This window comes from Etheostoma spectabile, chromosome 15, assembly GCF_008692095.1.
Source record: "Etheostoma spectabile isolate EspeVRDwgs_2016 chromosome 15, UIUC_Espe_1.0, whole genome shotgun sequence".
NCBI lineage: Eukaryota > Metazoa > Chordata > Actinopteri > Perciformes > Percidae > Etheostoma > Etheostoma spectabile.
Window position 1 is genome coordinate 8177739 of NC_045747.1, and position 12330 is coordinate 8190068.

Here is a 12330-nt window from a genome sequence, read left to right on the forward strand (position 1 = left end):
ACACACACACACACACACACACACACACACACATTGTGGCTAATATCCAGTGTGTATTTGTTACAGTAATGAATAAATAGTTCCACAGACAGAGCTTCATTGCATAAAATCCCTAAATCAATTCAGCTGTTCTGTATGTTGTTTTTTCTAAATCTTTAGGGTGAAGATTTGGGATGTTTTCATGTGAATTAGAGACAAATTATAAAGTCACTTTGTCTGCTAAGGTAAAAAACAACAACAATTGCTTAGTGTTATCTATAAGTGCAGATGGTAATCTACAATTCTTTCAGTCATTCTTCAAGCAAAAGTGCTAAATATTTAAATACTGGTCCAGCTTCTCAAATATGAAACACATACATAACATAAACATACAATGTAATTGTTTTACAAGAAAGGGGAGATGTGTTTCTGTAAATGATGGTAAAGTGGCATTTTACTTTAAGCTAATAATCCTTTCTTTTTCCTTTTCAAGTGGCCCTGGAGAAATGCAGTGTGCTGCTTAGGAAAACTTCAGTAGGCAGAATACTTGACAACATGTCTAAACATAGTCATGTCAAATTAAACAAGGATGGGGATCCCAATGTGTTTTCTTATTAAGCATAATATGGGTGAATTACACTTTGTCTTTGTAACCATCAACCCCATTTTATGTGAAGCTGATATGAAGGCAGCTCTGTAGGGTTGCTTGTTAACCAATTAACCCCAGCCGTGAGTCACATCAGCCTCTCCACTCTGCCTTTCACTTTTTATGGCGGTAATGCCCAGTTAGTTATTAGATATTGTTACCTCTGATGGCGATGTGCCTGCCAATGCCTGACTATAATTAGAAAGACCTACGTTTGGCATATTGTCACTCTGCTCTCATTATTGACCTCTTCCACGTTCTTCTGCTTGATGTGGCCCTTGTTACGCTCTGAGGAATTCAGCAGCAGCATCATCTCGCCTCACTGGAACCAGCATCCCTGGTTTTGCCTCAGCAGCTCTAAGCAGCTCTATCTGTTCGTGTCAACGGGTTGTCCGCCAGCCTCTTCCCCCAGCGCAGTATGATGTCCAGTATTTAAATGGCTGAGAGGATGTTTGATAGATACAAGCTAAAGTGATGACTTGGCAAGTCAGTTTTTAGATGTGCCACACTCCAATTTTAGATATTTCATATGTATTACATTTGCCAGTGCTTCAGCTCCATGACTAACCTGTTTTGGATCTTACATGAATGACTGTTTATTAGTGATTTGTGTGTCACGTATTCATGCTTCTCATAACCGGCATAGCTTCAACAACAGAAACAAACCGCAGGGGAAAAGCTCTGTAGTGTTTGTGTGTGCATGCATGTTTGCATGTGCATGTAAAAGAACTGGCAGCGATACATTTCCTACAGTCTTCTCTTACCTCCCAGGCATTTTTCCCATGGTTGGATTACTGAACAATATTACCATGGGCCCAAAGGGCCTGTAAGCCACCTCCTCCGTGTTAAAAGACTGTTATAAACATTTGTTTTAGTGTCAAAAAGCCATCATGCTACATATCGACACCATGCAACATGCTACAGTGTATTCACTTGACCAAATGGTTGATTTTAATGTGGGAGCGTGGGCCACAATGAAAGCTGCCAAGAATGCTGCCTCTTCAAGTGTTTGCACATTTAAATATTATGCATATTCTTATTCTGTTTAATACATAATCAGAACAAAGAAGCAAACAGGCCCCATTTGTTGCCTTTATACTGAGACTTTCGCATAGAGTAGAGATATAGGGGAGAACAAATGTTTTCTTTATTTCTTCTTTTGGCAGAGCCTGAAACGTCTGCGTTCAAGTGGACTAATGGTGTAAGCAAGAAGTTTAAAACTGTGCTTGACTAGTAACAAAAAAATGTTCTGGCAAACTATATGGGCCCTGCAACACTTTTAAATTGTAGATGATGCTGCAGGAAAGAGAAGCTTGTGCAGGGAGAATTCAGGTTCTGTATTGTTATTTTGGAGTTTATACTTTGTGTTGTTTTAGTATAGTCATAATCTCTCCATGCTTTGAGAACAAGAAGAGAGATTTTTTTGGGGTCAGAAGAGGTGAGAAGGAAAGACAGAGAAGGATTTTTTGTGCGTCTGAGGAATTGTTCAGTTCCGTTCAGGTTGTTAAATGTATGTCCGCTTTTCCGGGTTTTTGCACCGTCACAGGGCTCAGAGTTGGCCTAAAGGGTGGAATGAATACATGATGCATGCAGACAACACACACACATGCAGAAGCCCAGAGCGCTGAACAGACAATGTCTTCACACCTGGCCTCTTCCTGCAGTGGGTTGTTGAAGTTGAAGGCTCAGTTTGACTGTGAGTGGAAACCCTCCTATTTTAATTTCACCCATGTCTTCAAGGATAAAGGGAGCACAAACAGAGAGACAATGACACAGAGTAAAAGAAAAACATATACAGGTAGATGAGAGAGAGAGAGAGAGAGAGAGAGAGAGAGAGAGAGAGAGAGAGAAAGGCTTGGCATGAAAGTGAGAAACAGGGCTCGCTGTCCAGAGACTTAGAGGGGAAGGGATTGAGGTAGAGGGCTGATAAAGAGAAAGAAAAAAGAGCTTAGGGAAAGTCCCTGGTGTCTGTTGTCTACTCAGCAAGTCTCTTTTAAGATAACTTCAATGTTCCCACAATTGAAAAGTTGAGAAGAATGTAGTGAAGAGGCGAAACTGGTTTGCACCCAGGAGACAAGGGGCAAGACCACTACACCATCTGTTTTTTCCTCCCGATAAAAGCCTCTGGGAAAGGCCCCAGGAAATGAACAAACATTGGCAAGCTCACTAAAAGGACAACATGCTAATTAGACTTTTCTGACTCCCTCACTCACGCCTCTGACTCAGTTCCCTGCCAATCACACCAACTCCCTCCTCTTTCACACACCAACCTTCTACGTCTTTTGCTCCTCCTTCCTCTGCCGTCACATTCTTAGCTTGGAAAAAAGGGGGCGCTTTTTAACAATGTGTGCCTAGTTACTCAGTCAGTGGCCTGTTTAATTACACATGTAACCATTCTGACACATTTCAGCGTGATGGAGGCAATGCTGGTGGGGTTTATTCACTCTCATTTGCAGGGCTTTAATTAGGGCCATGTTTGTTTTGTGGCAATTGTAGAAATTAGCTAAACTCAGCTATCACAATAGTGACTGGAGAACTTATGAATCGATTTCCGACAAATAAAACTTGAATGACATGAATACTGTATGTGCTGCAGAAAACATATTTTTTATAATGTTATCTTGTTTCTTATTCTTGGAAACCTATCAGCGCATCAATCAACCACAGTACATAGAAATTAAAGTGAAGTGCTGTCTAGTGTGTAAATGAGGCAAAGAAGGTCAGCTCTGTTTGAATGCTCTTTTCAATCAATAATTTCTGCGGAAGACATTAAGCAGCACAGTGATGAACAGATGTTGTAAGAAAAGTCCATTTGTATTCCCTTAAACAAAAATGTATATTTTTATTCCCCTTTTTTCCTATAACACTACAGTTGAGCCTCTAAACCTCAAACTATGCCATCTGAATGATTATCTGAGGGCTTTGTGGCCTCTAGAAGTAAAAGGAATTTAACTTTTGCACACAATGTGAAATGTGTTCAAAGAAAAAAGAAACATTGTGGAGTTTACCAGTGGGGGAAAAGTAGATGTAACACTATGATGAAGACAACATTTCTGTTTGTCCCATTCTGCAATCTATACAAAATAGAAAACATCCTGTTATGGTTTAACAAAACAAACAAAAATTTGGTATCTTTATTTTATTTTATTGATTTTTTGCATCGCTCTCTTTGTTGCTCAGGACCCCCGAAGCAAGCACAAGTTCAAGATTCACACATACGGCAGTCCCACCTTCTGTGACCATTGTGGTTCGTTGCTTTACGGGCTCATCCACCAAGGGATGAAATGTGACAGTGAGTACACACCCTGTGTGTGTGTGTGTGTGTGTGTGTGTGTGTGTGTGTGGTGTGGGTGTGTGTGGGTGTGTGTGTGTGTGTGGTGTGGTGTGGTGGTGTGTGTGTGTTTGTGTGTTTGGTTTGTGTTTTTTGGTGTGCGTGCGTGCACGTGTTGAATTGCTGTGCTGGTCAGCCCTAATGAGAACAGATGGGAAAGACTGTTACTGACTACTCTCTGCCACATATCCAGCCAGGCAGAATTCACTGTCCTGCCCGATTCCTCCTCTTTGCGTTCCCATTCTTTCCACCCACCTCAACTCTTCCCTTCTTTCTTTACATGTATGACCTCACTCTTTACTGTAGTTTCCTGATTTTAATTCCTATTTTTAGCCACTGTTCTGTTCTTCCCTCTTGCTTTCCCAGCTTCTTTCTGTACTCCCAACATCCTTCCCATCCTTCCTCACAGTACACCCTGCTTTCTTCATTTTCCTTTACATTGTGTTCCTCCTCCTCTGTATCCCTTACTGTACCTCATATGTCCCTCCTGTCTCCACGCTGTCTCCATCCATCATCCTCCCTCCTCTCCTCCTCTTACTCTGTCCATCCATCTGTGGGTCTCTGGTGGTGGCCTCATCGACAGAGTAATGGGGCACACCAAAGAATAAAAGCCTGCAAGTGGGTGTGTGTGTGTGTGTGGTGATGTGGGTGTGTGTGTGTGTGTGTGTGTGTGTGTGTGTGTGTGTGTGTGTGTGTGTCCTACAATAGGCCTATCCAACCCAGTGTGACACAGTGGAGTTAGTCCACTAGATAGCGAGCTCATCTGCTTACTGATGTTTAAGTGCTACACAGCACCTTTACCAAATGTGGTGGCTTTTGATTACTGCTTTCACTCACTTGAAATAGACATTTCTGCACTCAATCATCTCCAAATCAAATTTTTTGCAGCCTTTTGTGCATCTGTTTGTGGGTCCAAAAAGAAAATATTCAGTGAGCCCAGGAGTTACATGCTCAGTCCCGGTAATCTAAAACATGTTGGACTTATTGCAGTCAACACTGGATAGGCATTAACTTTACTCCAGTGGAAAGCTTCCTAAAGTTTCAGAACCACAGTAGCGCTTCATCAAACTGCTATATGTGACAGTAAAAATAATTTATTCCTATTCACAAATGTTAGATTTCTCTTAAGTTGAATAAAGCAGACTTTGCCTGCAGTACACAAACAAAGAGATGAGGACATTAGAATTACTTACTCCCAATGAATAATATGTTATCCAAAGTAATATGTGTATTGTTTTGGCAGCAGCTGCAAAACCTACATTTGTTATGTTTTGATATTCCTCAAGGTTGCAAACAACAAGAATAAAGCTGAAATTGATTTTGATTTTTGTAATTCAAGGCAGAGCGCCCTGCAAAATGTTGTGCACACCCTTTGTCTGCTGTCATTGAGATAGCTGTGAAAAAAAGATTGATTTTAGTTTTTTTACCCACTACATCACACTAACTCTTTTTGCAAATTTTCTTCAGAGGCAAAGGCTTTTTCTACGCATAAGTGCATCACAAATTTGCATTAAGTTGTTAAATTCAGCGTAATATGCAATCTTACACTCACTTATCCTAACCTGCCCTCTCTTTAAACATCAAATGCATGTGGAACAAGGAAAGAGGTACATTTCTCTGTTATGTGGAGTCCACATAACAGTGAAATGTACCTCTTTTCTTGTGGAGTGGAGTGCCTAAAAAAAGTCCCCTTACAATAAACTCAACACACCTCTTCAACATTCTGTCTTTCTAGCTTGCGACATGAACGTGCACAACCAATGTGTGGTCAACGTGCCAAGCCTGTGTGGGACGGACCACACAGAACGTCGGGGTCGCCTCTTCCTCAAGATCGAGGTCAGCTTGGACAGGCTACACGTCACAGGTTGGTCTTATTCTTAATCTTAGCGCATAGTCTTGTGTTGTAGAGTACTTAGTAGGCGGCTCAGTCTCAAATGATGAGAGATGTACTGTAAGGAAGAGATTCCCTGATGTGACTGTGAGTGGTAGATTTTCAGACCATTGAAAAAAATCTCTCTGACGTAGACTTGAGTTAATGAACTGATCAGAACAAATGTGTTTATTCTGCCTCTAGTGAGATGTTTGCTTCAAGTGGTCACTTGAAGCTCACTCACTCAGGAATACTGAAAAGATGCTGGGAAAGTCAGTGCAGGCTCTACAGACGCTTCACTCTGTTGTCGATGTTTTTTTAAGTTTCTGCATCAGCGATAGCTATGGCCGAAGGCATTATGTCTTTGAGAAGTCTGTCCGTACGTTCTATCCTTATGAATGCCGTATTTCAGAAACGCCTGGAGGGAATTACTACTACTACTACTACTACTACTACTAACGGCCGCTTGGACTCAAGGATGAACTGATTAGATGTTGGTGGTCAAAGGTCAAGGTCATTGTGACTTCACAAAACATGCAAAACTTACAACAAAAGTTTTTACAACATTTCACACAAATGTGTAATAGGATCAAATGATGAAATGATGACATGTTATCTCCAAGGTCCCGGTCAAATTCACTTTGACATCATCATAATGTGCTATAATAAACACTTTTATGGCTACTATTCAACTCGGCAACAGAAGCTGAGACATTTCGTGAAACTGAACAAAAACTTAGGTGAAAATTTGAAATTGTAGTTATTGTATAGATCTTCTGTGCTGTTGGGTTCAGGATGCATTTGAAGCATCCACGTTTTGGAGTTTAGTAATCCACCACAAGCTCGTTGGTTTTGCTGATATTGACCTTCAGGTGATTATCGTTGCACCATGTAACTAAGCTCTCTATCAGTGAATAATTCTGTATTTGGATATCATTGTCAAGTGAGATTCTTTTATTCTGACTGGCTCAACTGGGAGTCTTTCACTGCACACAGTGTGAGGCGATTTTGACATTGTGTTGTGAACCCTGACTGGCCCAAAAATACTTTTTTCTCATAAAAAAGTCCTACAGTTGTAAATTGTGTCACAACCCTCTTAAAACACTCTATGCTTTATCACAATCTGGTCAAATAAAAAATTTAACAACTACATCAGTAAATAATGATTGTGGGATTTTGGAGAGTCATCTGGAAGGACTGTAATGTGTGGGCCCAATTCTTTTCAGAAAAAAGCTGTAAGCAACTTTCAACGGAAGGGATCAGGTGCCATTTCTACTGTAATGCATCAATGTTGTCAACAGTAAAATTGGACTGCTGCACCCAGGGAATAATTAGGCATACTGTGTTTCCAGAAGGTGTTACCTGAAGCAAGAATAAATCTAACTTAATTTAAAATTAATAACTTAACAAATTTAAACTTAATTAAACTGTAGCTTTGTGTAGCACCTGTGTGTGTGTGTGTGTGTGTGTGTGTGTGTGTGTGTGTTCAACACCTCCAAATTATCCTGTCAGTCAAGAGCAGCACCTGAAGTGGAAAACTCTCCGGTGTTAAAACCTCTTTGGCAGGGAGATAAATGGCTGCCGGGTTACTTCCATTACCTCTCTCTTGCTGTTGCACACAAACACACACAAACATGGGGAGACAGCGGTGGTCAGGGAATATGAGTGCCAGGGCCAATGTGTTTTTGACTCAGCGGGGATCAAACAGGAATAACCTGCAGCTGTAGCAGTGACAAAGTTGCAAACATGACTGACTTAGAAATAGTTGCTTTCATAAAAATGTTTTTTTTATAGACACCCAGACGAAAAGAAATAGGGAAGGCGAGGAAGTTATAGTCACAGTTGGCTTAGAGCATTTGTTCGCTCTGCTATTCAGTTTTATTTTGTTGCAGTCTTTTTATTTGCCCCTCTGTCAGTGACGGACTGGGATCAAAAAATGCCCAGCCTTATTTTTAAACCACAACAACCCAACCCAAACACTGATAAAAAGCAACAAAAACACATACAGGGTGTTATTTTAACAATCTAAGCACCTGTCGTGAAGCGCATGGCGCAGGTGCATTTAGGATGCGTCCAAATCTACTTTTGCTAGTTTGACGGCGGAAAAAAGGGTTGGTGCAGCAGGCGCATGTTTAAAAAGGGTTGTACTTGGTGACTTCATTATTATAGGTGTGTTTTGGGCGTAACATGCAATAAACCAATCCAAGTGTCATGTCCCATTCACTTTAAAAGCCAGGCGCGTTTGGACCTTGGTGCATTGCTATTATGATGGCGGATTTCATATTGTTTGTAATCTTTTGCATATTTATGTGCTGCTACACTTCCCTGTGTGTAACAAGCATAGTATGCGCGCTGTGCATAAGCCTAGGTGCATTCTACTAATTTGCTGTTAAAATAATGAAATGCTGCGCTATTGACTTGATAGATCAGGTTTTTGTTGGTCAATGGTGCGATCACTTCCATCTGCCTCAAGATAGCAATATGCTAAGAATGCACCTAAACACACCTCCCTGTCAGAACAGCACGCCCATGGGCACAGAGATGGGCGCAGGTGCGTTACCCATTCAAATGACGTGGGCGCTGGACGGGAAATTGCCCGACACTTGGGTCGGGCTGAGCGCTGCGCCGGGTGCAAAATAGGGCCCAGAGTCTGAATGGAATGCAGATATTCAGAACATACACTGAAACAACTAATTATTGATTTCTTATTATTAAATTGATTCAATTGATTATTATTATTAAAGCGTAACTCTCGCCAAAATGCAACCTAGGGTCTTTTTTGTGACTGTACAAAAACCTTTGTTTAAAAGCATAATTAGAATGGAAGCGCCACTTTTAAGATTTACCGTATCGTTTTTCGGTCAAATGGCCTTTTGAATGGTAGAGTTAGGGGCACTACTATGATAGCAACTAAATCACTATTTTTAAAACACGACATGAAACTTTGCTCAAAGTATCACCAGGGGCTCTACATATGAACTCAAGCATTGAGAACATTGTTTACGCAGAGTTTACTAAAAAGAAAGGTTTTAACAACTCGCTGTTGCTGTTTCCGGGCGCCGTCCATCTTGCCAACCAAAAATAGTTGAGGGAGGAGAGTAAAGATGGAAAGTTTCATGTAAATGCACAGATAATTTGTTGTTTTGTTGTTAGTGGAAAACATTTTTGTAGTTTTGTAGTTGAAAAAGGAGCCTCACATAAGAATGATATTTCCTCCTATGGAATCCGTTCATTCGCATTCGGAGATGAATTCTTTTTGACTGACAAATGTAGTTGCGGAAACAACAACAGCGACAGTGAGTTGTTAAAACCTTTCTTTTTAGTAAACTCTGTGTACACAAACAATGTTTTCAATGCTTGAGTTCATGTGTAGAGCCCCTGGTGATACTTCAAGCAAAGTCTCATGTTGTGTCAAGCCTTCTTAGTGTTTTAAAAATAGTGATTTAGATGCAATCATAGAAATGCCCCTAGCATTCCCATTGAAAAGGCCATTTGACCAAAACTACGGTACTTGACTGCTCTTAACAAACAACCTTAAATATGTGTTTAGAGTTAGAACCCACACTGAAAAAACAAACATTTTGCTAGAAAGTGTGGAAAAACATAAGAGATTGTTCATGTAATGGTGTTCTTCACAGTGTTACAGGCAGAAAGTTATTTCGATTCGGAGATAAACAACTTTAGATTAGATTAGATTAGACTCAACTTTATTGTCATTACACAGGTACAAGTACAAGGCAACGAAATGCAGTTTGGGTCTAACCAGAAGTGCAGTAGCAGTAAGTGCAGGATATACAATGGTTCCATAAGTGCATAAGTGAATAAATATGGAAATGAATAATATCATAAACAGAATTTTACAATTTTAGTCACTTGAATTTGAAATTCTTTTAGTAGGATAATCCCCTTGAGATGCACCATCTCGTTTTAGGTTTGGGGTCCTGAACAAGATACCAAACAAAAAAAACATTGCACGTATACAAACAAAGAGTAGAGTAGATAAATGCAATGTTTCGTGGTACGTCTGTGTTTTAACATGGATGTGTTTACTATTGTTCCCAGGCATCGTTAACGTCCAGTTTATTCTTCTCTACTACTTGTTGCTCATTTGCAGATTATTTTTGTCTGTGCGCCCTCTGGTGTTTCGGAGAGTACTGCAACAAACAATGTGTTGAGCATAAACGTCTCCGTGCGTGCTCTTAGGGCGCGCCATCTACAGCGGCCCGCGCACAGTGTTGAGCACGAGTGTACCCGCACCTTTGAACTGAATGTAGTGCTGTTGTACTTTGTAACCTCTCTTCGTCATTTGCTCTTGCAATAATTACTAAAACCACGAGAGGCCGCGCTTAACAACAGATATAAATAGGAGTCGTTATGAGCTGCTAGCACAATCAACCTATAGGATTTTCTGTGTGAGGATGGGTGGAACAGTTGTGTTTCTGTCCACCTGACAAATTGGAGTCCTGCCTAGCGCTGCTTTTGTCCCCACCAACTACTTTAGCTGCTAAATACTCCACTACATTCACCAGCTATTCGCCAACTTCGTCTGTCGTTTGGTATCTTACGGAGAAACCAAACAACACCAACTGCCTGCTGCTCGAAACAATGAGACTGAAGCAAAACAGTAACTATGTAGGGCACAAAACCAAAACAATGAGCGGAATGTAATAATGATGATGACTAGTTAAAACAAAGCATGGACTGTGATTGACAGAGAGAAGAAGATAAAGATCAATACTGAGAACAAGACAAGGAGGGAGAGACGGCAGAGGAAGTGAATGTTTTGCAGTGTTTTTTTTTTTTCCTCCTCTAATGGCAGCGGTCTGAACAGTGAAGCCTCAGCTTGTTCTCCAGCTCCCCTCCAGCTTACACAAACAAGTGGTGGGCCTTTGTGGTTCACCGCACCGATGCCGTGAACTTGATTAAATCTTTCCAGCCAAGAAAACAAACATATCCACGGTCTCTCTCTCTCTCTTGGTCTCACTCTCTCGCTCTTGCTTTCTCTTTCTCTCTCTCCTCTCCATCTCTTCTTCCAATATTGACATTTACTGGTTTCTAACCTTTTCCTTTGAGACATCAGGATATCCCCCCCCCCTTGTCATCTATTTTCCCTCCATACCTGCTGAGCTCCTTAATAAGAATTCAACTTTTTTCTATTATACTCAGTTTTTCTAGTAGCTGAATCCATTGCTCAGTTGAGTGACTTGTCCTTTCCCTTCTGGCCCTAATGTCCTTATTCTACATCCTCCATAATGCTCGTCCTCTACCTTGTTTGCTCATTTCTTTTTTATCTTTAAATACCTCCTTCATTCTTCTCTTACTCCTCTTCATGATCAACGGCTCTTCAAGCAAAAAGCGATAAATGCAACCTGTGGGCATGAGCAGAGGTTTTTAAAAAAGGCAAACACAAACACGCTGCTGTCTCTTCATAGCCTGCCTGCCTACTTACACACACACACACACACAAACACAAAAACACACACACAAACACACACACACTCATAGGGCATCTGAGGATCGTGGCAAAGTGAGCACACGGTTTACTCAGGATGAGATTTCCTACCACTGACGTGTTCGCCTTAGGTTTTAAGCACATTTGAACAAGAATACTTTTTTCCTCAATTGACAACAACTCATAGCACCGTGTTACAAATAGAAGCTTAAATTAAAAAAAAAAATTGCAGTGTAACCAACACATCTGAGCTGTCGAAATAGATTTAATTACTTTGTATTGCTGCATTTGGCTGTTGACTTCTAAAGTCTCATCTAAGTGCCAGTGCACTTTTTTGTGTTTTAGTTTTTGTAAAAGGCAGAATATTTTACTCCTGAGTGACCCGGTGCACAATGGTTGCACGATAGTTACACGAAAGCAGCAGAGAGGATGCATGCTGGTAATTTTGCGTGACATAAACATGGGCCTTGTATCAGTGATAGTGGATTAGTGAAGTCACTAATCAAATTAAAAGACACATAATATACAGTAAGTCTGGTTTTTCTGTCTATATCATGTGTTGTACTCCAAACGACACACACAGATACACACACACAGACACTAATTTTTTTGGTATACTTCATAAGGAGAGATGGGAGGGGAGGATAAAGAAGGAAAGCAGCTCTTGTTGTATCTAAGCAACCACAGACAGCAGAGATGGTCCTTGATCACTGCTGCTCATGATGTTTTGTGTGTATATGTGAGAGGAAGAGAAAGCGAGAGAGACTGCACATGCACTTATACATTTACTGTGTTTGTAACTTGCACACACTCTTACACTCATCTATTTTTATACATTGTATTTGTTTATTTGTGTGTGTGTGTGTGTGTTTGTGTTTGCATCATTAATTGTTTACAGCCGTGTGTGAAAATTCTGGTGCCAGCGTTGCCATGGGAGTGGCTGATACCTTTTAACAGTGCCATAGCCAGCGGAGGGGAGGATTTAGGTAAAAAACGTGGATATACCTTCTGCTCCTTATACTTCAGTGTGTGTGTGTGTGTGTGTGTGTGTG

The 12330-nt window shown here is 40.7% G+C and overlaps 1 protein-coding gene across 2 annotated transcripts in view; it reads left to right on the forward strand.

The window, feature by feature from the left end:
* The window catches only part of prkcab (protein kinase C, alpha, b), a 128342-nt gene that overhangs the window by 96222 nt on the left and 19790 nt on the right, over positions 1 to 12330 (forward strand). For both annotated transcript variants that reach the window (XM_032536689.1, XM_032536690.1), the window contains exons 4-5: positions 3806 to 3917; positions 5692 to 5820. In XM_032536689.1, coding sequence (XP_032392580.1) covers positions 3806 to 3917; positions 5692 to 5820 — 241 coding nt within the window. The remainder of the gene's footprint in view (positions 1 to 3805; positions 3918 to 5691; positions 5821 to 12330) is intronic.